General features: G+C 36.7%; 2 protein-coding genes across 3 annotated transcripts in view; both read left to right on the forward strand.

Annotated features, from left to right (window-relative positions):
* The window catches only part of LOC108446736, a 12671-nt gene extending 12446 nt beyond the window's left edge, over positions 1–225 (forward strand). Inside the window, exon 11 of the mRNA XM_017734313.1 lies at positions 6–225. Coding sequence (XP_017589802.1) covers positions 6–225 — 220 coding nt within the window. The remainder of the gene's footprint in view (positions 1–5) is intronic.
* Positions 220–24460, forward strand: part of PDPK1 (3-phosphoinositide dependent protein kinase 1) — a 30915-nt gene continuing 6674 nt past the window's right edge. Inside the window, exons 1-12 of one of the 2 annotated variants that reach the window (XM_008633538.2) lie at positions 220–378; positions 10381–10650; positions 14366–14408; positions 14598–14735; positions 15759–15903; positions 18179–18276; positions 19037–19112; positions 20591–20659; positions 21127–21223; positions 22469–22642; positions 23063–23280; positions 24110–24167. In XM_008633538.2, the coding sequence (XP_008631760.1) occupies positions 376–378; positions 10381–10650; positions 14366–14408; positions 14598–14735; positions 15759–15903; positions 18179–18276; positions 19037–19112; positions 20591–20659; positions 21127–21223; positions 22469–22642; positions 23063–23280; positions 24110–24167 (1389 nt within the window). In that variant the 5' untranslated portion in view covers positions 220–375. Of the gene's footprint in view, positions 379–9582; positions 9610–10380; positions 10651–14365; positions 14409–14597; positions 14736–15758; positions 15904–18178; positions 18277–19036; positions 19113–20590; positions 20660–21126; positions 21224–22468; positions 22643–23062; positions 23281–24109; positions 24168–24460 lie in introns of those variants that run through there. The other variant, XM_017734244.1, reaches the window with a different exon arrangement.

The following is a 24460-nucleotide window of genomic DNA, read 5'->3' on the forward strand; positions in this document are numbered from 1 at the left end:
CGCAGGCCTCGCGGGAGGGCCCCGTTCTCCCCCCAGCGTAGCCCGTTCGCGGGAGGAGGTGAGGCCGATGGTGAAGGGGCCTCACCGCGGCCTCTCGCCGACCTCCGTTTTCGGTTCCGGGTACGGGGCGTTGGCATGGCTATGCCAGGCCGTCTGCCGCTGGCCGAACAGGCGTTGTTGCCCTGTGGGAGCTACCTGTCACTCTGTAATCGATTTCTTTTGTAGTAGGAAGAAACGCGTGAGGAAGATCGTGAGGGTCACAGTAGGACGCCGTTTCAAACGCAGTTGTTTACGTTAGTTTGACAGCGTAAATCTCGTTTCGTGTGTACTGACATATCTCGAAGATGGACTCGTAGTTGGTATACAGACGTGGTAATGGTAAATCTTCTTCTGTGTTGTAAGTTATACAGTTTAGTTAGTGTAGACATTCTCTCGTGAAAAGAAAAATAATCACCAGCTTTCACTCGTGTTGGCAGAACTGCCTGGCAGTGATATGTTCCTTATCCTCGTGTGCATGCTGCTGTGCTTTTGAGTCTTGTGCTCTGTCAGTTGCAGGCTGCCAAGCTTCACTCTGCGGCACTTAAAACCTTTTCATCAACTGGAATTGGCTAAGGAGGGTTTTCTGTGGAGACTGGCACAGCCATGTTGATTCTTGACATCTTGTTTCAGTGTGCTCTCTTCTCCATGCTCAGTGATTTTTTTCATCAGGGTGTTACACAGAATCGTATTTATTGACCGAAGATGAGAAGTACTATATGGAATAGCCCTACAGAGCACATGGAATGCTACATCAAGGTCTATGAAATAAATCAACTTTTGATTATTAAAGGGATTAGTTTTGCTAGTTGATACAGCTCTATAAAGCTGCTTCTTAGCATCAGAGATGACTTCTGTTTACTTGGACTCTTAAACAGAGAGTAGGCTTCCCTTTGTGTTTCTGCTCTTGTTTATTGTCCATCTTTCTCAGAGTTTTTTTTCCAAAATACTTGCATTTCCCTTCCTTTTCTGTATACAGTTTAGGTCCCTGCCCATAAGAAAAGCATGCAGAGAGGGGAAAAATTAGGAATGCAACTGACAACCAATTTTGTGAAAATCAAGGTATTTTGTCAGGGTAATTTTTTTTTAATTCCTTCTCTTCCATTCTATTTAATATTTTCCTGGTCAGGTGAGTGTACTGACAGGCAGTACCAGATAGAGGTGGCCTGATTCAACTAACCTTTTTGTAATTCAGATGATACCAAATATGGGAAATCCAGTATTTCTGAGACTGAGCAAATTACTGCTAATGTTTATGTGATGGAGTTAATGACGTAATGAGTTCTGTGATTATTGAATTGTAAATGCATAAGATGGGATTGGGGAGGGGAGGTGTGAATAGAGCCCGGCTTTGAAAGGAATGTTCTCGCAATTTTCTGCCAAACCAGTTAATTTCTTTATTTTTGTACTCAGGGACAATTCCTAAAATCTTCCGTTATTTTCTGAAGATGTGGCATAAGGAGGGAGTTGTACTTCTAAGAAGGAAACTATTTTAGTGCAGCTTTAGTTGCAGATGCCGGTGTGGTCTTAGCTATTTGCTGTTAATGCTAATGTGAGTATATCGGGTCTCAAACCAAGAAGTGCCCTTCCTCTCAAAATGAGATGTCTGGAAGTATGGTAATTAACATCTTCATTTGCAGCAACATCTTTACTGGACTGTTTAGCTGCACTAGCAATTACTAGATTCTACCAGTGTTTCTGACCTGATAAAACCTATAGTGTAATCATGGATCCAGCTGAACAAAATTGCTAGGTTGTTTTTTTTCCCCCAGTGGAACTAATATGAACTACACTTTTCGAAGAACTGGGCTCTTAGACCCTACATAGAGACAGTTTTGCATCTATGTTAAGGATTAGATTAGGCTATGTTAAGAGTTCTGTTTGTAATTATTTGTAGGTGTAAAGCTTCCAGGTATGTATGTAGGGGAAACTCTTCAAGCTTATCTATTTAATATTCTCCTCTCTTGGGTTTTCATCATAAAATCATGACTAGTCTTTATCACTCATGCGTAGGCTTTTAACTGGGATAAGTTTTCAGTAAATCCCTTACCAAAGCAGGCTGCAGGAATAGACAATAGCAGAAGACACGGATGTTGAAAAGGTGCTCAAAGGTGGAAAACCCGGCAGTTTTAAGAGGAGCAGTTTTATATGCATTCATATTTCTAACATTAAAAGTGCTTAGAGCTAGGTGAAAGGACATGATCCACAGAACAATCTGAGTATAATAGTGATGGTCTACTAAACAATGATTCCACTGTGTGGGTAAGTTTTTTTTTTAAAACAAATTTTTCTTTGGGTTTTTGATCTATTACAGTGCCAGAAGTAAGGTCTGTTTCATTTAGCTCTTGAAACTCTACAAGTAGATTACTGTAGCTGGATGTGGTAAGATACCCTGCAGGCTTAGGCTCATTGCACTTGCCTAAAGCAGATCAGTTAGAAGGCAACATTGCTGGAAAAACTTGGAAAGGGACGACGACTACTGAAGTACTTGCAGGAATATTTGTACAGAAGGCATGAAACCAGGGGCACAATCATTTTGTTAGACTGAAAAATGTAGTAAACTGTCAAAGTAATAGAAATAAATTTGGTCTATGAAGATGTGAAATACTTTATTAATACCTATTTTTTAGCAGTAAACTTGTATTTTTTATATATATATTTGTCTAGAAAGGCTATACGGATTGCTGTAGAACTAGCACATTTATGCCATTCAGAAAATATGAAAGTGACCTTAATTTAGAAAACATCATGTTTGAAAGATAAAATCCAAGTTCCTCATATCAGAGCTTTCCAAAGAATACGTACGATGCCAAGGAATTATTGTTTCTGGTTTTTCAAATGGAAAAAACTTTCTTCGCAAGTGACCAAGTTAGATTGTGTATGTATAATAAAGAAGGAAATGGGGGAGAAGCAGATTTTCTTCCCTTCCCACTTCCCTTTCTGACATCTTATTTGCAGGTAAGCTTGTGGAAACTTACTACAGTCTAAAGCGTCTGAAAGGACTGGATACAAAATGCGCAACGCTAGCTATTTGGTCTAGAACCTTATTTTTCACGCCATATGAATTCTACTCAAAATTGCTGTAGGAAGTAAGTTGTTTGCTGTGTGAGTAAATATTGAACCCGAGAGTTGCTTTCTGCTTTAAAAGACAAGCTGTAAATACTTCACCTAGAAATATTTTATAATTCTTTATGGTGAAAAATTGCAAGGATTAACTTGCTTAGTGCATTCTTCTGAAAAGAAAATACTGAATTCAACGTTTGGTTCTTTAGTAATCCTGCAGGAATTTACAGTTCTTGACTGTGCCATGAATCCGCTGTACATACACTCCATCTATATCCTGCCACTTCGGTGTGTCTGCTTCTCTGTTCTTTACCCCAAGCTGTTCTCTTTGCCTCCTAGAGCTGCTAGCAAGGAGCCTGGCATAGGAAGTCCTTTTGTGTTTGCTAGCCTGAGCCCCCATCTATGCTGCACAGCACCTGATTATCAGTGTGCCTTGTGAGGTAGCTGCTGGTGTAGCCTGGGATCCAGACTATTGCGATCACAGATGGCTTTTGTTTTCTTGTGAGCTAGCCTAGATCTGTTTGTGTTAAATGAATTCTCAATTACTTGTTTACAATATAGCTATATATGGGCCATAGGCTGATTTTAGGTTCTTGGAGATTTGTGTGGTTTCCTGTTTCTGATTTGTTTTGAAGCACTAGGCAGTGGAAGGATGCCTTAAATAGTCTGCCTCTGAAGATGCGTGGAACTTAAGTGCTTTGCTTAGCAGTAGAGGAGGTTAGACAGTAACTGCCTGAAGTGCAGGTTCTTATAAATCCTTTCATTAGCTTTAGTCCCTACCTGATTTTGGAATTAGAATCCTGGAAATCAGTGGCAGAAATACCACTACGTAAGGTGGTCGACTTTATAGAAAGGCATTTGCATAAACTGAAATTTTGGATCAGCATTGCTTGGTATGTGAAAAATTAATTTCTCTAGAAACGAAATCAGTCTTGTGGATAAAATACCTTTATTCCCTAAAGGTTAAAACAGTCTAAGAATGTTGAGGTGTTCTCTGCGCTTCCAAAGCATTGAGCTTCTTGGCTATATTTTTGCTGATATAATATGAAGCTGATATCCTCATTACTCATTTATGGATGGACTGTGTTATGGATTTACTGGACAAAGGAAGAAATGTCAGTAGACAAACAGTACTTCTGTTTCCCACTACTGCAGAGGGACCAGCCATTTTAGGTAAAATAGTATGTTTGAACAGGGGAAAGCTTGAAAGCTTCAAGCTTTCCCCTTCCATTAATTTGTACAGTCTTTAATCTTGAAATGTATTATCAGGACATGATTTTTAAAGATCTTTTGTTGTGTTTTAAATTATGGTTATTTCTATCAAGATATTTTGTTAAGAGATTTTTTGGGAGTAACGGTTTTATGCAATTCTTCAATGAGTGCTTACCTTTCAGCATTAGGTTTCAAATGACACTGGGCATGAAGGTGAGCATAGTTGTTTTGCTGGGTTAGAGCCTAGACTTCTTTAATCAATTAGCATAGCTGTTTGTTTGGACAACAACAACAAAAAACCCCTCCTTTTACGAAGCCAAATGCTTTTGAAATTTACATGGTTAATTCATAAAAATGATCTTTAAACCGTTTTTTCATGTGGCAACTTCTGAGATGAAAAAACTTCACCCTAGATGCATGTATGACTTCAGATTCTCTTGCAAAACGAATTTGTGTTAAAACAGTTTTTGTAGTTGAAGTATGAGATTTTAGTATGTTCATTTAAATGTAGTAGTTGATAATCATTTATGAACCTTGATCAAAGTATTGATTTTGACAAATTGTTTGGCTTCAGACTTTTACTGACTGTGAGGGTCAGTTTGTTCACGATATGTGGTGTTAAAGGGGCAGTTTGTTGGCTTATGAGCTAAATTTTAAGTTCTCTACAGTAATCTTTTGCATACCATTTGACGATGAGGTTTGAAAGGGTGCTGATGCATCTCTACGCAACATAAACGCAAACTCCTGCTACACAAGATCACAAGATCAATGTTTGATGTTAATGCTTTTTAAATATCTACAAATAACTAATACTTGGAGTTTGAAGAAAATGGCTTACTATTGTCTTCAAAGAACTCTGTAGAAAAGAGCATCCTGTTGTTTTGGGAAAATATTTTTGCAACCTAGTGTATTTTTTTAATAAATGCTTTTCTTTTCTTTTTTTTTTTTTTTTTGGAGATGGCTGTTTACTCTTAGAAATCATGGTGAACTTCTGTCAAGCTGAAAGTGTGAACAGAATACATATCTTTTAATACCTCCCAATTACTATGATGTTTTAGTATGGTTGTATGTGTTTTAGTGTCAAAGTTAACCTGTTAAGTGGGTGAACGGTTAAATAGCTGTGTGATGCATTCAGAAGTACTTCTGAGGCTTGGCTTACTTTAAGTTTTGTCCCGTTCATTGCATGCTTGATTTTATGTTACAGTCAAAAGGCAGTCTGATAGCAGCTAGTGACCTTTTTTAATTAATGTTTTTTCTCTTTAGGCAAGTATTTTAATTACTTAAAGGTAATAATAATGTTGGCAAATAGATGTATTGTTAAATTCTTGAAATTATCTGACAAACTTCTAAGCTATTCTAAGTGTGTATGAAGAGAAACTGGCATGCAATGGAGTTTGATTAATCAGTATATTGTTTCTCTCTATACGGATACATGTACAATTGGTTAATAGAAAGAGGATGCTGTTGATCACTTAACAGAAAGTCTGACAATCCATTTTTAGGCAGACATCCAGAGCATAAATAGACATGAGCATATAAGGTCTGAGAATTGATGTTTACTGCAGTTTATGAAAGCACACCATCTATTATTGTCTTCATTCAGGGCGTTCCACTCTGGTGCAGCAACGGACAGAATTTATGAAAGGAAAATGAGTGTTAAATATTGATAGGGATCACACAATAATCATTACACTTCCTGCAAACAGCTCCTGTATGGGATTGGTATTTATTGTTGCAAACTGTACTGTGCTTTCTGCACTGAAAGGTGAGGCCTTTAGTTGGATTTTTGTTACTGTGAGTCAGGGTTTGTGTCTTCAGTTTCTTGTACCCGAACTACACTGCTTTTGCCTGCATTCTCATTTTAGTAGCAGTTTGAGGACATGTATTCAGGCACATCTGAGTATCTGACCTGATCAGTTGCTTTTTTCTTTTGGAACACGCTGGAACTCCCAGGGTGTGTTACACTATAACCTTTGAAGTGGAGACTCTCACAGCTAGGTATTGGGGAACATAGAGAAGGTTAACATTTTAATTGTGGGATATGATGGGGGAGGAGGCCAGTGGAAAAGCTGTGTGTAATATCTGTTAATTACCCCTTCTGATGCTCTTTTTCAGATACGAGATGTGTGTCACATGCAGTTGGTGCATCTTTGTCAACCCTCTGAAACACCAGTGTGCCATGAAAAGAATTTATTAACTATAACTGCTTATCTTTTAATTTTTTCATTTTAAAACCCCAGGTTTTCAATGTTTAAATTGTAAGCAATACAAAATAAATTTCAGTTTCAGAACTTTTGGCTTATATGACAATGTCAAAACAGTTGACAAAACAGCTCAGGCCAAACCTGTCTAACTTAAACTGCCTTTAGCAGAATCTTGGGTTGTGCCAGTGTTCTAGCTTATAGCCTCATTAGCATTATTTATAATCAACACAAATGTACTGGTTGAGGTTTAGAGGTCATGTTGCTTTGTGTAAAAAATACTTTCTGTTACCACGGTCTGCTTCCAAAAAAATTGGCCTTAGAAGTAGTTAGATGGAAGAGCTTTTGTGATCATGTTTGCCCTGTGTCTTAAAGCAGCTTGAGATTCAGTAATAGTCAGCAGTCAGACTCAGTGTTATCAGACAGCTGAGAGGTCAGGACCCTGTTCATAGTGATTTTCTTTGTAATAGATCTTGCTAGTAGAAATTCAGCAATAGCAAAGATATTCTCAGTCATCTTCAGGGTTCAACATCCTGTCAGTCAGTGCAGAAGTAAAGAATACGGGAAGTTGTGGAAGCCCAGTCTCGAAAAGTATTTTTTGCTGCTGTCAGTGTTGATAGAATGGTCTCAGTAAAGTAGTGTTGCAGATTTTGTGGTGGGAAAAAGCTAGTGGAGATGCAGTTGTTGTGGCTGTACTTGCTTTAGAGAAGTGTGGTATGTGTTTGATGCATATAAATACATTAACAGTTGTAGCGATAGTGCAGTTGTCAAAATGCTGAATTGCAAAGGGAAAAAGTATGAGTTCTTTTAGGCGGTGGGGAGGAAAGGAAAAACATAGTGCTATCTAGTGGGCTTTTTGCATTGATTCCAGTTGACTTAAAGTTTATTTCTACTCTTCACAGACAAGTGGGGAAAAGAACAGTATTAGAACTTATTTCACATATAAATAAAAGGAATCCTGTTTCTAGTGATTTAGTGAAATTTACTTGAAGATTTCGAAATGACTGTTGATCTATAATGCCATGAGCTCTCAGGAGGTTTGTTATTTTTTTCCATGAAAGGCTTTCAAACTCAGAGTATGTTGCACTAAGAATGAAACAATTTCTATGTGAAAGTAAATGAAAAGGAGAACCCTTAAGGGTTTGGGAAAGAAGTAGTGTTAGAGAGTACTTTTTAAAGAGATAGAATTACTAGGTCAGTGGTAATCAGTGTGGTCATGATGATCCATGACATGCAATAGGTAAGTCTGTAGTTACTATGTGAGGATCTGTACTTTCACTGGCTTGCCAGCTGAGAAATATTGATAATTGCTAGAAGGAGAGCATCCTCAAGCTTCTGAGAATTGCAGATGCAGTTTAGAATATTCTGCTGTGATTGACTTCATCTCTCACTAAAAAATCGTCTGCATCTGGCAGAAGAAGGATCTTAAGTCTGATTTTTACAAAAGAGTGATGGTACAGAGTTAGATCAGATAAGCTGACCTGTATTCTATCTCTGGCGTATTTAAAAATATATGTGTAGAGACATTTACGGTTTCTGCGGACATGTTTTTTGGAGCCTTTCAAAATAAAACTGAGAAGGTAAATAATGCAGGGCAAAATGCTAAAGAAGAATATATGGTATGTGGAAAGGTGAGTGCAGGAATTACCTTTTTCTATAATGTTGAGGTGCAACATAACAGACCTAGTTGCATAGTTCTGTCATTTCTTAGGTAACTGATCCTTTTAAATCTACTGCATGTTCCTCTGTCCTCCTTGTTCCTAATCTTGACTTTCCTTTGAGAAAGTTGGGACTAATTGATGTTACACCCTGGCTGAAAATAACCTTCTCTTCCTACAAAGTCCTTTTACTTCTGTCTCTTCCCTTAGGATTTTTCTATACTGGATATTCATTGTGACTTAGTTTCAGCTACTGTGTAATGAAATACACTGCATCCAGCACCTTTCCCCCTCTTTCTCCCAGTGCTCTCTGCTTTGTGGTGGATTTTTTTCTTGCTTGTTTGCTTTTTTGAGGTGCTTTTGCTAGCTGCATAATCTGATCAGACCCCCTCCCTGCAGTGCTACTGCTTTATTAACCAGTAAAACCTCATTTGTGACTGGAGCCAGTTCATCATTTAGATCCCGATATTTAGTCTGTGTGTATGTGTGTTTTATTTACTGTATTTCCATTAATGGGATGTTTTTTATCCTGGCATCACTTCAGTTGCTGAGCAGTCATGCTTGTGTCAGTCTTGCTGCAGTCTTGATGGGAAAGGGTGCAATCTGTTTTTAATTCTAGCTAGCGTGTATCTTTAGGCACACTGCTGTTTGAGTAGCTGTCTGAAGGAGAGGTGATTCATCTGGGATATGAAAATGCTGGGGACAATAGTTAGTCTGCAGAAGGTACCAGCTAAAATATATGTATATGAAGCATAAAAGGAACTGTGACCGACAGCACATATACTTTAATGTGTATATGCTGTTTTCGTAGTAATAGTGTCAATTTTAGCAGTAAATAAAGGTAGCTTTTCCCTACTGCACAGACCACAACCATGTGAGGAATCGCTTTTTTGGGAGCTAAGTTCTTTAGGACCATGTGCATGATTTAAGTGCCAGTCCAATTCCTTTCTAAGGTGGCTTCTGACAAAAATGCAGAAAATTGTTTCAAATTGAAATTCATGAGGTAAATAAATTCTTTTTGTCAGAAGTAATTTTAAATTTGGTAACATGATGTATGTTATGGACTATCTCACATGGTTGTACATTATGTCTGTTTTGAGATTAGGTGATTTTCATTAAGTCATAGTTTCATTCTGCTGGATCTATATTAGAATACTGAGATTAAAAAATAATGTTCAGCCATGGTGTTAACTTTCTTAAATATTTCCTCTGGTTTTTTTTTTGTTGTTGTTGTTGTTGTTTTTGTTGTTGTTGTTTGGTTTGGTTTTTTTGTCAGCAGTAGTTTAGCAGAGCTCTCCTATTTGTTTGTATTTTCTGGCCAGTTTGAAGTAAAACATCAGATGCAGTCCCTGACAGACTAATTGAGGTGTATTACCAAAAGGGGCAGAAAGCAACTTGACATGGTTCCTTGGTCTTACTTAGGGAAAATGGATAAAAAGGTACCAAATGACGACTTGCTTTGCGTATTACATTAATCAGGAGTGTGTCTCCTTGTACTTGCTGTTTTCTGGGCTGTATCTGTTCTTTTTGTTTTGCAATTGGGTTGTTTTTATGTGGCCATATGTACAATTTAAATAGTGCATGCAATCTCCCTTGTTTTAAAAGGCCATGAACCAGAGCATTCTTCAAAAAAAGTTTTAGGCGTTGCCGATTATTAAACACTCTAGCTTATGTGCCTTTTTTATGTTATCCTTTTCTTCTTGTCCTTCCCCAATGTGTATTTAAGAGAAATACTACCAGAGAAAGTGAAATTCCAAGTGAAAAATTAAGAATGTGTCCTTTGCCTCCATTAAAGTTTTCATGTGTTCATCTAGAGTTCATTGTAACTTGGATCTCTGAACTAATATTACTGGTAAATACAGGTGTTCGTTGTATAACTAGAAATTTAAGGTCATGTTATTTGTAGGAGAAGATACCATGAAATTTGGTGTTAGGAGCATTTTTTTGGGTTTAAGAAAAGCATTCTTGAATTAAAGTGTTCAGACGTTTGACCTATGGCTATATGACAGCGTGACCTAAATAGAGGTATTTATCAAACTGAAGCTGCCGTTTCCAAAATAAATACTAATGTTCCCTCCTAAAGAGATTTTTAATGATGACCCATTCAAAGAAGAATTTACACAATTCTTGTATGGAAATAAAGTGCAGTTGTGCATGGTAGTTATGTCAGGTATGGGAATAATAGTTTCATTTCTTTTCATCATTTTCAGTATGATGCTGTTCCAATCCAGTCAAGCGTGGTGTTATGCTCCTGTTCATCCCCATCAATGGTGAGAAACCAAGCAGATTCCAGCACTCCATCTGTCATTTCCACTTGTGGCAGCAGACAGGGATCTAACATGGAGGGCACAGCACCTGAATCAAGATCTAATTCAAACTCCTTGCAGCAACATACAGGACAGCAGCCTCCACAGCCTCGAAAGAAACGACCTGATGACTTCAAATTTGGGAAAATTCTGGGTGAAGGATCTTTTTCAACGGTAACTTTACTTTTTATAAGAAGTGCCAGATATCTTAGATAAACTTGAAAGTTTGTTGTATAAGACTGATGAGATTGAAATGTGGAGGGAGCAGCTTGAAGAGTAAATGAATTGAATATAGTGGATTTAAGCTTGCCTATTAAGTGTCACCCTAAATATGGGTGGTGATGGGGTTTTTTTTAAGCTCCTTTTAAGTTGATCAAAAGTTCCGTTGTATCCTAATGACTTGATGCTTGGATGTTCAGTCAACATTGCTTTCTAGTGTAAGTGTGATAGCCATAATAGGTTATGTGAAAAGTTTGATAGAAAGGATTGGAACTGATCTAGGAGCTAATGGTAAGAACTGTGCAATGTCCTGTCTATGTCAGGAGGTACTGCCAGATGCTTTCGAAAGAAAGAACAGTGATACTTCTCCAATATTCTTTCTCAGCCTCTAGTGTCGTGGTCCTTGAGGACTTAGTGAGTCACAGTCAGTATATTTGTGTTCAGTAGCCTTAAATGGTTTGTTTCTTACATCCACAGCATTGCACAAAAATGAATTACTTAAGTGTTACCTTAATGAATCCATGAAGCAATTAATACTTTAATCTGATGGTTCAGTATTTTCCCAGTTGTAAGAATAATATTTCTGTATCTTTTTCATATATTTTTTGTATACAATTTTTGGTTGTAGGTCTCTAAATGTTGAGGTTTTCTGGTTCTTCCAGTACAGCCTACTGTGGTGTTTAGGATGCAGGCCTCTAGTGCTCATCAAGAGTAATTTGCACTCAAACACATAGTTTGCATAACTTGCAGGTTTCCCTGAAGAATCCAAGAGAGTTGTTGTGGCTTTGGGTATACCAGAACACTTTGCTTCAGTAATACACTTTTCCTTCCTGCTTTTGGTCTCTGAAAGTTAATGCCGTGTTCCATGTAGGTAGAGGAGTTCATAGGGCTTAGCCCAGGCTTTGAATAAACTTTTGTTCCAGCGCTTTGCTACCTGTCCCCCTGGACAGCAGCACAACCCTCTGATGTATCAACTTCAGAGCATTTGATCTGTGGGGCATGTACCTTTATGTTGTTTTCAAAACATCTTGTTAAAAAGCATATGATTTGTTCTTATTAAACATGGTTGTAGACTCAGAGATCTGATGTACTCTGCAAGATCCTCACCAATGTTGTAAATAAAAAGTGTTTATCTCAAAAAGCAGGGGCCTTCATATTGCCATATATCCAATGACATCTTCAGATTAAAAAAATATTTTATTCAAGGTCATAATGAACATATTTCATTTTCTTGGACTTCTGTTAAGCTACCACAAACTCTCACCTAGTGCCAGTGCTGCATTTTAAATTCAACAGAGATGCACATGATTTGGCTTCAGGGTTTTTCTTCAGAGCACTCTCCAGTTTTGTGGGACCTTCTTCTGCAGCTGCAACTTCTTGGACCCATGCTTGGTATAAACAAACACAGAAATGCAGGGCCTTCTACTTGTTGTTCAGCTCTTTTAAACTAATGAGAATCTACTTGCTTTGTAGACGGCTTCATGCTACTTTCAGAATATCTGTTATGTGGTGGAAGAATTAAAATTCTCATGATTGAGGCGGCATGTTGTGTTGCTCTCCTCCTTCTATATAGCGGGTACATGTATATTCCACCTTGGTTTTGTCTCCACCGATAAATGAGGCATTTCTTAAAAACAGGAGCTCTAAGGAATTATGATTGTCTGACCAAAACCAGTTCTTAAATGCAGATTTAATCTCTGGCTGCCTGAAGTATTTGTTCAAGTTTAGAGTGGGGCTTGGTCATGATGTATGCCAGGTATGTTGGCAGTTATTTCTGCACTGTAGCCTCAGAGGGTTCTCTGCTCTACCTATCTCCCCTTCCTTCAATTTGGGATGTTTAACTACATTTCTTGCCTTGCTGTTGTCTGAATTTACAACTTACACATTTATATGTTCTATGCTTTTGTTTTTCTGCTAGTTTTATGTCTTTTTTTTAAGCTATCCAGCTAACCTCTAATTTCTTACTATTTACATTCCTTACTGATATTACTTCCTCCCATAGGGTGGATAAGATTCAAGCCCCCTGATAATAGAGACATTGTATTAATATGTACCTCTGAGTTCTTTGTTTCTTTTTCCTTTTTTTTTTTTTTTTTTTTTTTTTTTTTTTGGTGGCTGTGTGCTGGGGTTTTCTGGATTATTAGTTGGGAGGAAGTTAAGATATAAGGTATGCTCAGGTTTGTTTGGTGAGGAAGGAACTTGAGGGTACCAAGGTACTCCTGCTATCAGGTAAGTGCCTAGTCGTGGGTACTTAGAACACAGCTGTTCAATATCCATGTAAGTATGTGAGAAATACCTGTGAAATACAATGGTAAAAAATTGGATACAGTGCAGGACTGGAAGAGAGTCAGTCCATAGCTTAATGTGCCAAGATACATTTTCATCTGTGTCAGCTGATGCCTTCTGTCATCTGAGTATGGTCCCCATGTATATGGGGTTTTATTTAATAACTGCCTTTTAAAGTGACCTGCTTTCAGAAGCTTTCGTGGTAGATATGGTTGATGAAACCTAGCTACAAAAATTAGAAAAGTTAATAGCATTCTCATTTGACTGCACATCTTATCTAGTGTTATATGTGTACACAGAAGGATCTCAAAAATTCCTTATGCAGAGATGCAGATTGTAACAGACTGGTTGATTCTAATGGAAATTTTCATTGATGAAATACTGTAAACTTCAATGTGTTTGTAGGAGATGAACTCTTAAAAAAAATTGAGGGTGCCTGTTACTACTGAACTGAGGTCAATTTCCTAGTACTAAACAGGGCAACTGCCTGGATTTCTTTCATCTGAAAAAAATGCCTTGTTTATATTTCCTAAATACCTAACATTTAGCATCAGGTGTATGTAGTAATATTTTGGAGTACCCTGTTATAACTGATTTTGCAAGGGATTAGAATATAATGAGAAGTGGATTAGAAGCAAGCCTGGTGCAGTGATTAAAAGAAAATAGTATGAAGTTGAGATTTTAGCAAGGTGTTGAAATGGATATAAACTTACAATGAGAAAAACAGAAAGCTGTAGTCATCTGTTGTTACAAGGTTATTGCTTGCATTCATGCAAGAGGACTTTTCAGATTTTCTCTAAAGTTGCCTTTTATAAAGTTCTTTCTTAAAAACGAGCCTTGTGTTCCTCCAAAAGCTTTTCTCTTTAAAAATGTAAACCTGCTTGCCTGAAATTTCATCCCTTGCTTCTACTAATTGGAAATCTTCTGTTCCTTTTATTTAAATCTTTTTCTTAACAAATTGTAAATAGTTTAAAGTTCTGTCTCAGTTTTTACTTTTGCTCACTCAGATAAAATTTATCTTTCAATCTTTGCCATCTATGTTAGGCAAAGTACTGTGACAATTATTTTTATGAATATTCCTCAGTGTACTTGTTGCTTTTTGTTCCTCCCTTTAAGAAGATTTTGCAGTTTACTTTGACTTACATTACCATCTTCAGAATTCTTCTGGAAAAAAGTAAATCGGTATTCACACTCTCATACGTGTAAGTCTTTTGGCAAATCAGGCATTGGTCTGCTGAACTGAATTTCTGCAGAAGTCTTGCTGAAGCATAATATGAACGCATGCTTAAATATTTTGCTGTGTTCCAAATACCTACTGGAAGATCAATATTAGTGTATGTGTTTAGTGGCCAGTTACAATATATTTTCTTTCCTCTGGCAACAGGTTGTCTTGGCTCGCGAATTGGCAAGTTCTAGAGAATATGCCAGTAAGTACTGACTCCTTTAACATGAACTTTTTGAAAATACGATATCAATGTAGTCCAGTTACAAAACACCCATTGAAGAAACAGAATTAGTGGTTTCATGTTAATTATGTATAACCAAAAAACTCCAAAACAGGGTGGGATTCATTTAATTGTACCTCTTGCATTTTTACTCTCTCTTTTTTCATTAAGTTAAAATCCTAGAAAAACGTCATATCATAAAAGAAAACAAGGTACCATATGTGACACGAGAGAGAGATGTAATGTCCCGTCTGGATCACCCTTTTTTTGTGAAACTCTACTTCACCTTTCAGGATGATGAAAAGCTATGTATCCTTTGTATATTAAAACTTGCTGTAATACTTTCTTAAGAGCAACAATGCCCAGTTGTGGTTCCTTTGAAACATGGTCTAACAGAAATGATGACTTTAACTTGAGGTATTTAAAATATCGTAATGTATGTGATGCAATTTTTATAGTCATGCTTTTAACAGTAATTAAGCAGATCGAACGAGTGGGTCCTCTCAAAGAGAAGAGTAGGTGTCTTGTGGGACAGAGGGGAGCAGTCAAACAAATTGTCTATGTGGTAAATGTTGAAGGGTCCAAGTTTAAAATAATTTAAAAATTCTAAATCGGGGGGCATGTATTAGAAGTGTTTTATTCCTGATGTGTATATATATGTGTGTGTGTGTGTGTGTGTATATCTGTAGTAAAACACCATAATTCCTGCATTTAAAATAGGGCTAGCCAGCTATATTTCCTACTAGTTTCATTTCTACAATTAGAGCTATTATTAAAACTTTTCTTATGTAAAGGTGAAGGTGCTTATACAATAATCTGAATCCTCTGTTTGGGCTACCGTTTCCCAAGCTCTCTCTGGGTCAGTAGGTAGTTTTCTGGTTTTCCCAGAGGCTGCTAATAGTGCTGGCAAGCGCTACTGTACTATATCATACAGTATGAGCTCACAGGGCCTCTTTTGCAGTGTAAACACTTGCTCTGGTGCTTTCCAGGTGATGGGACAATTTTTAACTTTGATCAGTTATTACTGTAAATAATTCTCTTTGAGGGCAATTATGTATGTAATTTAAATTAATTAATCACGCCACTCTCTGGAAAAACTACGGAGTTAACCCTTTGTGTAGTTTTTGCTATGCTAAGAAATTTGGACCCATGTCCTAGGTTGTTAACATATTTAAGAAATTATTTTGGGTTGCTACTTGTAAAGTTTCAAATTAACAAACTTCTTCCCTGTTGTTCATGTTATTTTTAGTAGTATTCTTGTCATTGGAATAAGATGTGGGGATTTTTGTTTTAGATTGGCTTAGAAATAAACCTTAACTGAGTTACATTCAGATTTTGGGCTTAGCTATGCCAAAAACGGAGAGCTGCTAAAGTATATACGCAAAATTGGCTCGTTTGATGAGACCTGTACAAGATTTTATACTGCTGAAATTGTATCAGCCCTGGAGTATTTGCATGGGAAAGGAATAATTCACAGGTAATACAAAGTTGAGACAGACATGCAGTTGACCATGCACAAGGTGTTTTTTTTTTTCTAGAAGTGTTCTTTGTGAAGGTAAAAGCAAATATGGATTTTGTGGAAAGCTAAAGAGCACAAATTGCATTTGATCAGCACTAGTACAGTTAACATCAGTAACTAAACACAGCAAACTTGAGGAGGAGAGCCAATTGCTGTTATACCAACTGTTGGAGCAGGAAAAAGTAAGACAACCTTCTGGCCTAGAATTAACATTACCCAAAGCTTGTCTTTCAAGCTTCATCGGTTGGCCTAAAAACCAGAAACTGACTTTTGATTTAACTACACTTTTTTTCCTGTGTCGTTATGTAGCAAAAGTTAACTAGAATTCTTTTTGTGTGTGACTTAATGTGTACTGTGTAATCAAGTAAAGTTAATCTATATTAGTTTTCACTGAGTGAACAATTTCCACAAAGCTGCACAATAATTAGGTAAGTGGTGAAATTAGCAGAATTTTGAGTAGTACTTTTGAAGTTGTTTTTGATGTGGTATGTTGTTTGAATAATCATGTTTTGTCATTCATGTTTATTAAATAAAACTTTAAGTGCTAGACATCAGAGCTGCAGAACTTCTTTTTGGGTAGGAAATCTGTTCTGTCTGTAGGTCACCAAGCTGTTGTCATGGGACACCAGATGCTAGTTGGCAAAAAGCTGACTGATTATAATTCTGATAGCATTATTTCTTTCAAGTTATTAAAAACCCTTTTTTTCCTTTTAAATACAAGTTTTTGTGAAATAATTTGAAATAAAATCTAAGGGGGATAGATGTGGAGAGTACTGAAAGCACAAGGTTTTCTACAGGGGGAGGGGGGAAGTTCAAGAACTCCTAGTTTCACTTTGATTTTACAGTCCATGTGTTTAGGCTGAGAGAATGCTTATAAAATGAATGTAGCATGATTCTCAGTGTTACTAAGCCTATATTGGAAGCCTTATATTGTAGAAGAGCTGCTTTATACTTGTCTTTATATGAAGGACCCTACGAGGAGCTCAAAAGAAAACAGTGAAATTCTGCAGTTAGAGAACTTCATATGAAGTTTATAAGGCCACAGCTGTAGCAGTGCCTGAAAGCTCTTGGGATTTCCTGCTGCCTGAAGAAATAGGACATGAGATAGAACCACTTCAAGAAGTCAGGCTACCCTGGAAAATTTATTACAGATACCTCTCTGTGTATCTGGATATATAGCTATAGATCCATAATACTGTATTAATGTGGGTATATGATATATTATATAAACAGTATATATGTGTGTACAGAGTACAATATATCTGCATACATATGTATCTTAAAAAAGCCCTACACAGAACTGTTTGTTTACAAACAGTTTGTGCTAGTTTCCAGACTTTAAACTGTACAACTCATGCTTTTCCATAGTAGGGGGCTTTAATCTGAAGAAAATAATGCTGCACAGTGATTGACAGAAACAGCTTTCAGTTTTTACTGGTTTTTTCTTATTAGTCAAACAAAACAACTCCCATGCTCCTAGATTTCTTTATGAGCATTCAAAGATACTGCTTATGAGGGAAGTATGTAATTTCTTTTTGGATCAGCTAAGGAAACTTGGTGCAAAGGAATATCATATCAGTGCAACAGAATGCTCTTAAGTTGTTTCTAATGCACCTCTTGACATCTAACTCTGTATTGCTTTCTGTTGTGTTTGTGATAGTGTGAAGTCTGGTTTTATTCAGAGTCAGAGGCAGTGTCTATGCAAATAGTAGGCATGCATTTGAAATTACAGATTATGCATGGAGGTGATCTATGGTTCTTACCCAGTCAGGACATTTAGCTAGGGCTGGGTTTGCCAGTGTTTGACCAACTGGAGTTTTGCAATGAGGAAAGAGACCTAGAAGCTCTCAATGCCATATCAATCTATCAGATTTAATTTTTTAATTTAAATTAAGGCTTTGGAGTGAAGGGGCTTGGGTTTTTGTTGGGATTTGTTTGGGTTTTTTGTTTGTCCTTTTTTTTTTTTTTTTTTAAATTTTTGAGCATGTGACATGCACAGTAGCGTAGTTTTGAGATAATTATTTACTCGATGTTTTAAAAAAAAAGTTAAGTAATGGATTTACCAAAATCTGTTAGTCTGCAGGTTGACAGCTACAAGTTAGAGAAGTTGTTGTAACACTGTTTATAGAGTGTCTGCACTCATTTGTTGTAGCATTATGTACCTAAGTCACTAGACTTAGGTCAGTTTTGTAACTTTGTGTGCTGTTTGAATATAAAAATCTGTCTTTTCCAGGGACCTTAAGCCAGAGAACATCTTGTTAAATGAAGATATGCACATTCAAATAACAGACTTTGGAACAGCGAAAGTATTATCTGCAGATAGCAGACAAGGTTTGCCATTATTCATTATGTGACACCAGTAATTATAGCAAGTGATCCTTTGAAAATGTATTTATGTTGTATTTACCAAATTGTAACCTTCAAATATCATTACCTTACCTAAATCACTAAAACATCTTGAAACAGTTTTGACTGTTGCTACCTAGATTATGTCAGAGGAGGTAATATTTGGTGTAGTGGTATACCGGCTAGATTACCAAATATAGTGGGCAGTTTAACTACTTCAGATTACTTAGTTTTCATTTGCAAGACAAGAATACAAACAAACAGGTACTGTGGCTAACCTGATACAGTAAGTTTTACTCTGCTTATATGTTTAACTCCAGTGGCTGTCAGAATTGCATAAATGTGAAGGTTCTAGAATTAATGTGTCTTTAGTTGTTACTAATAGACTGTAAATAGATGCTGCAAACAATGCTTGAAAAAAGCAGTAGGCCGAACTGAATTCAATAGACTTTTTTTTTTTCTTGACTGTAGCAAGCTTGTGTTGGTAGATTTTATAACTAAGTAATACCTAAATGCCTACCTTCTTGAACCAGATAAGTACCACTGAGATTGATTTGTTTCTTCCAAGCAGGTTTTGAGGACAGGTAGAGAAATTAAATTCTCATGGGTTCTTTGTAGCATTATGTAACTTGCAATGGATTGCCTTTTGGGGTTTTTTTTTAACTGAGTGGGGACAGGGGAGGAAGGGGAATATTGGCTTATCCATGAGTATGTGCTTGCTTATTTCTTTCTATTTCCCTAACAGCGCGGGCAAACTCATTTGTAGGGACAGCACAGTATGTTTCTCCAGAACTGCTGACAGAGAAATCTGCCTGTAAGAGGTGAGGACTCCAAATTCCAGAACTTTACTGACTCTGTCAGGAAGCTGTCGAATGGGGAGGAATGGATAAATCAAGCAAGCAAGCAAGCTCAGTATTTTAAAGAAACAAGATGCTTGAGTATAAAGGTTTTTTAAGAGAGTTTGAAAATTTTTTTCTTATCAAGTATTGTTTCTTGTCTGAGGGCTGGTTTCCTCCATTTATCTACTTTTTGGAGTTCTACAAACAGGTTTAGGTGTTGCTGGAAAAGGAGATGTGTAAGGTGAAGTTGGACTTCTTACCCATAAATAGATCAGAAAAACTTTTGTCTGTTATCCAAATAATATAATTATTTTAATTCCATTTTGTATAAGATTGCTCAAATATGGTATTTCCTGCTGTAGTAACAATGGAATGTCATGTGCTGTTCAGTTAGGGAGAAGGCTGCAGCTTTCTTTGACTTGTATTTAGATCAATTTGCAGTTACCTTTCCAAAACTGTATTTGGGATTTGCAACATTTTAAATCTTGTCTCTGTGCCTGGTATGAGTGATGCCCTTAAGAAATTTCTTAACTTGTTAAAATTGTTTGTTGATGGTAACCTACTGAATGTGTATATCTATTTTATTGCAATGATGGAAGAGTAAGCTAGTAGCTGACAAATCACAGGTACAAAAGATCGTTTATATGAATAGGTATGGTAATTTGTGCTAGCATTTTTTGAAGTCAGAGAAATACCATCAGACTTTTCACATCTTCTTTCATCAGTGAAGAGTTTTTGACTGTTTTGGCTAATGGAAAGACTTACTCAGAATATCTTCTCCTTTTAGAAGTTGCATAATGCTTCATCTGTACAGGAAACTCTTACATTGAGTAGTTTTAAGTCTTTGTTAGTATTTTAGTCTTCTATGAGGGCTTTGAAGCTTTAATCAAATCTATGGATAGGTTGCCTCAAGGTAAAATAAGTTAAAAGTGCACTTTCAGGCCAACACACTAAAACTTTACCCACCACACTAAAATTTAACTTTCCCTCACATACCATTATAGCCTGTCTTTTTGTTTGTGTCTTAAGAAAAGCTTTAAGTGAAAAAGGTAAAAAGCTGAATTGTAATTTTTTTAATCAGATATTTAGAGGAAAGTATTTTAATTCTGAAAGGGCATATATTGAATTAAATTGGGTGCATCTTTGAATCGTCATGTAGATAATCAGTATTCTTTTCAGAGTCATTACATACCCATTATTCTGACTGAGAATTCAGCTGTCTTCCTCTTGTGCTTGTAGTCAGTTTTTGTGGGACTGTTACTCTACAGTTCTTTCTTGAAAGTTGTGTTGCTAGCCTACTCTTCTGTCAAGGGCTGAAGTGAAAATAGTATGGAAATTATACAAAGCAGGGTTCACACTATGTTCTAAGTAGCAGAAGGTTAAGAATTTTTCTTTTTAAATTACATTGTAAAGACTCCTTTTACAAAAAATTGCTATGTTTCTTCCTCTTTGTTTTGAAGCTCTGACCTCTGGGCTCTGGGATGCATAATATATCAACTTGTAGCTGGATTGCCTCCATTTAGAGCTGGGTAAGAGATTTGAGCTAATTATTTACTTGTGGATCATAAATATATTGTCTCTGATTTGATTTTTACCTTACTACCAGTTCTGAAGTATTTTCATGATACAGAGTTGGTGTTAATGTCATGCCTGCTTTTATTTGTCCTTTTTGATGTCATGAAATTGCTTAGCTATAGAGATCCTGAGAGAGAGGTTCCTTAAGCTATCCTAGAATTTCGCATGTTAATTTTGCTATGTAACTATATTTTTATAAGGCATATCCTCAGCTCTCTCTGTTGAGTCATTTGAGCTTTTCTTGTTACTGCTCAAGTATCTGGTGCTTACAGGGTTATAGTACTCCTTCACCCTAGGAAGATTTATGGGAAAGTAACTTAACTTGTAGGTTTCTTGTTTAGTATTTGTCTGGGTTATTCAGGTTAAGGTGAAAGAACCATGGAGAGCTAATAACAAGAGTTAATATTTTTCTCTTCTGCAGAAATGAATATCTTATATTCCAGAAGATAATAAAGTTGGAATATGACTTCCCAGAAAAATTTTTTCCCAAGGCAAAGGACCTCGTGGAAAAGCTATTGGTAAATCTTGCGCTTTTCTTTTTGAATGTAGTAAGGCTTGTGTTGGTAGATTTTGTAACTGACCAAGTGCCTAAATGCCTAACTTCTTGAACCAAAAGATATCCCTGAAGTTGATTTGTCATTAAATGGTGTGATGACATTGGAAACATTCAGCTTACGTAGTTCTCTTTCCTGAAAGTTTTTGTGCGCTCCTGCAAATCTTATAATAGGAACATCTGTGAGCATTGTTGACTGTATAGGGGAGTGTCTTGAAAGTCAACATCTGTTATTAAACAGCACTTCAATTTTTTTTTTTTAAATCTGAATTCTAAAGTGTGGACAAGGACTGTCTTTCTATGAAATGGAAGCAAACAATTCTAGATACTGTGCATTACAAACAGAAATTAAGATTCAAATACTTAGGCTTACATAGTTCTCAAATTAATTGGGTTTGCATTGTATAATGGGTCGTTTAGTTGAAAACGGCGTTCTGTACATCACAGGCAGATATATTCATTTCAGTATAAATCCAGTTGCTTTGCATTTTAGCATGCAGTTATCTTGCATTTAACATGTCTCAATAGTATCAGCCTAAGAATTACTGTGCCTGTGAAGGTTGACAAGTAGGAAGAAAAAGTAGTTCTGTTCCATCAGTGAGATCATAGCCACTCAAGTGAATATGCAGAGAACATTTTAGGTGTTATAAGCTTTTTAAAGTTCAATAGCCTATCATATTAGCAGGGGATAAGGAGGAAGCACTTACCTTTGTGGATGATGATGAATACAACCTGAAAGGCCTAGCAGTGTGTTCCTGTGTCCAAGGCCAGCTCTATGGCCAAGCTGGTGTCTCCTGAATGGTGAAGTCCAGGTTGTATTAACCTGGTTGTATCCCAAGAACTGTGTCACTTTAAGGTGCTTGAGAGGTTGATGTTTGACACCAACTATAGTTTCCACAGCTTCTTGCATCACTAGAATGTGATGGTGGGCTAAACTTAAATGAGGTGTGCTTCATCAGGCCTTCTCCGTATGTTTGCTTCAGTCTTTATGAAGAAGCAAAGCCAGAAAATTGTGTGGACCTAAAGAAGTGCTCCTGTCCTTAGATCTGTGAGCTGATCTAATACAAAATCTTGTTGACAAGACATACTGATAAATTTATTATTAACAACCTCCTTATATTATAGATATGTATGCTTAGGGCAGTGGGACAAGCTGGTTTTTTACATTTTCATTATTTTGTGCAGGTTAACTTAATTTTAATTTGCTTAGGTTCTAGATGCTACCAACAGATTAGGTTGTGAAGAAATGGGAGGATATGGACCTCTTAAGGCTCACCCCTTCTTCGAGTCCATTGTGTGGGAGAACCTACATCTTCAGACACCCCCTAAACTTACAGCATATTTACCTGCTATGTCAGAGGATGATGAAGATTGTTATGGAAATGTACGTTTGTCTACTACTATATTCAGCTCTGATGCTGCCTGAGACTTACTTCCATTATAGCGTAATTACTGATTATTGATAGAAATAAATAATATAAATATTTTTACTGAAACTACTGATTAGTTATATTTTGATGAAGACTTTAATTATTAAGAGTGTAATAAAAATTGCTGGTTATGTTTTTACTTAAATCAGCATTTGTTTTCCGATAAAGCGAGTGTTTTGAAAAAACAAGGCTGGCTTGCTTTTGATCAGTCATACTTTTTTGCATAAATGCCTGCTGATCTATAGGGAATAGGCTGGGGTTTTGCCCAAAAGCAAAATAAACAAAAGCATGCTTAAATTAAAAGCCACAGTTTGGTGCAAAATAAGCTTTTTAATAAAAGACATTTAATTACTTCATTTTGTTTCCTCCTTTAGTATGACAATCTCCTGAGTCAGTTCGGTTGCATGCAAGTTTCTAGTTCTGCCTCTTCCCATTCACTGTCTGCTGCAGAGACAAGTACACCACAGACATCAGGAGGAAATATTGAACAGTATATTCATGATCTTGACAACAATTCCTTTGAGCTGGATTTACAATTTTCTGAAGATGAAAAGAGGTTACTTCTGGCAAAACAAGCTGGTGGAAATCCTTGGTAGGATCTTTGAATGTAGCTAACTAGCTTGCACAGCAATAAAGAATCCTGAAAAATAAGTGATTTTGATTCAAATTAATATTTGTCAATCTTAGTATTTTCAAGTAAACAATTAGCAACTAGATTTTTCTTGGCTTCTATTTTTAAAGCAGTAGCAGCAAAACCCTAATATTATATTTCTAAAATTTGCAAGGTCTAGAAGATGATGTGGAGTGTGTTTATAAGATAGGCAGAATGACGCTATCCAGTGCTGAGGAGTCTTCGCTCTACAGTCCTAGAACTAGAAAAGGTTCCTCCTTTTTTACAGATGCCATAAGTTGTTGGAATTTTTTGCATGATAATATTCTGTGGATATCTAACCAAAATACCTCCAGATTATGTAACAGCATTTCTTTTCACTCTTTGGAGAAGTCTCTCATGTGTGAATTTTTGTTGTTCTTGTTTGTTTGGGGTGAGGGGGGTCGGGGGGGTTGATGTGTTTAGGTGGGGGTTTTTTTGGTTGGTTGGTTTGTTTGGGTTTTTTGTTGTTTATTTTTTGCTGGTTTGTTTGGTCTTGTTAATTTTTTTTTTGCTTGGTTGGGGGTTTTTTTTGTTTGGTTGGGTTTTTTTGTTTGGTTTTGGTTGGTTGGTTTTTTTTACCCCCTGTCAAATTTTAGAAAAAAACTCTCTGGTCTGGGCTGAGGAAGAGTCCAAAACTCATGTACTAAAGTTGTTCAGGACTCTTGTGGAAAAGGACATGCAAGGGGTGACGTGAAAAACTGCTTGATAATAACATCTGTTTCTGTGAAGGAATTACTTCTGGAGTAATAGTTATTTTTCTTTTTCTAAGGCATCAGTTTGTAGAGAATAACTTAATCCTAAAAATGGGTCCAGTGGACAAAAGAAAGGTAAGGGCTTTTCTTAATTTCCTGTAACAAGATTCAGCTGTCAGGTTTTTTCAGTTGCAGCATAGATAAGCAGCCTGTTTTAAACCTTCCTTGTTTAAACAATTTGGCACCTATAAACAAGTTACTTTTAAAAATTCATGTTTTCTTGTGAACAGATTGTTTTGTTTTTTTTTCCCTTGATTTAGTGATGTGCTCTTGATTTCCTGGAAAAGCCTAAAGTAAATCTGCTATTGATGCTTTCATTTTGAGATTGTAGCAAATGAGTGTTTGCTCCCCCTCCTCCTCCCAGTCTG

The sequence above is a fragment of the Corvus brachyrhynchos genome, unplaced genomic scaffold (assembly GCF_000691975.1).
Source record: "Corvus brachyrhynchos isolate BGI_N302 unplaced genomic scaffold, ASM69197v1 scaffold5, whole genome shotgun sequence".
NCBI lineage: Eukaryota > Metazoa > Chordata > Aves > Passeriformes > Corvidae > Corvus > Corvus brachyrhynchos.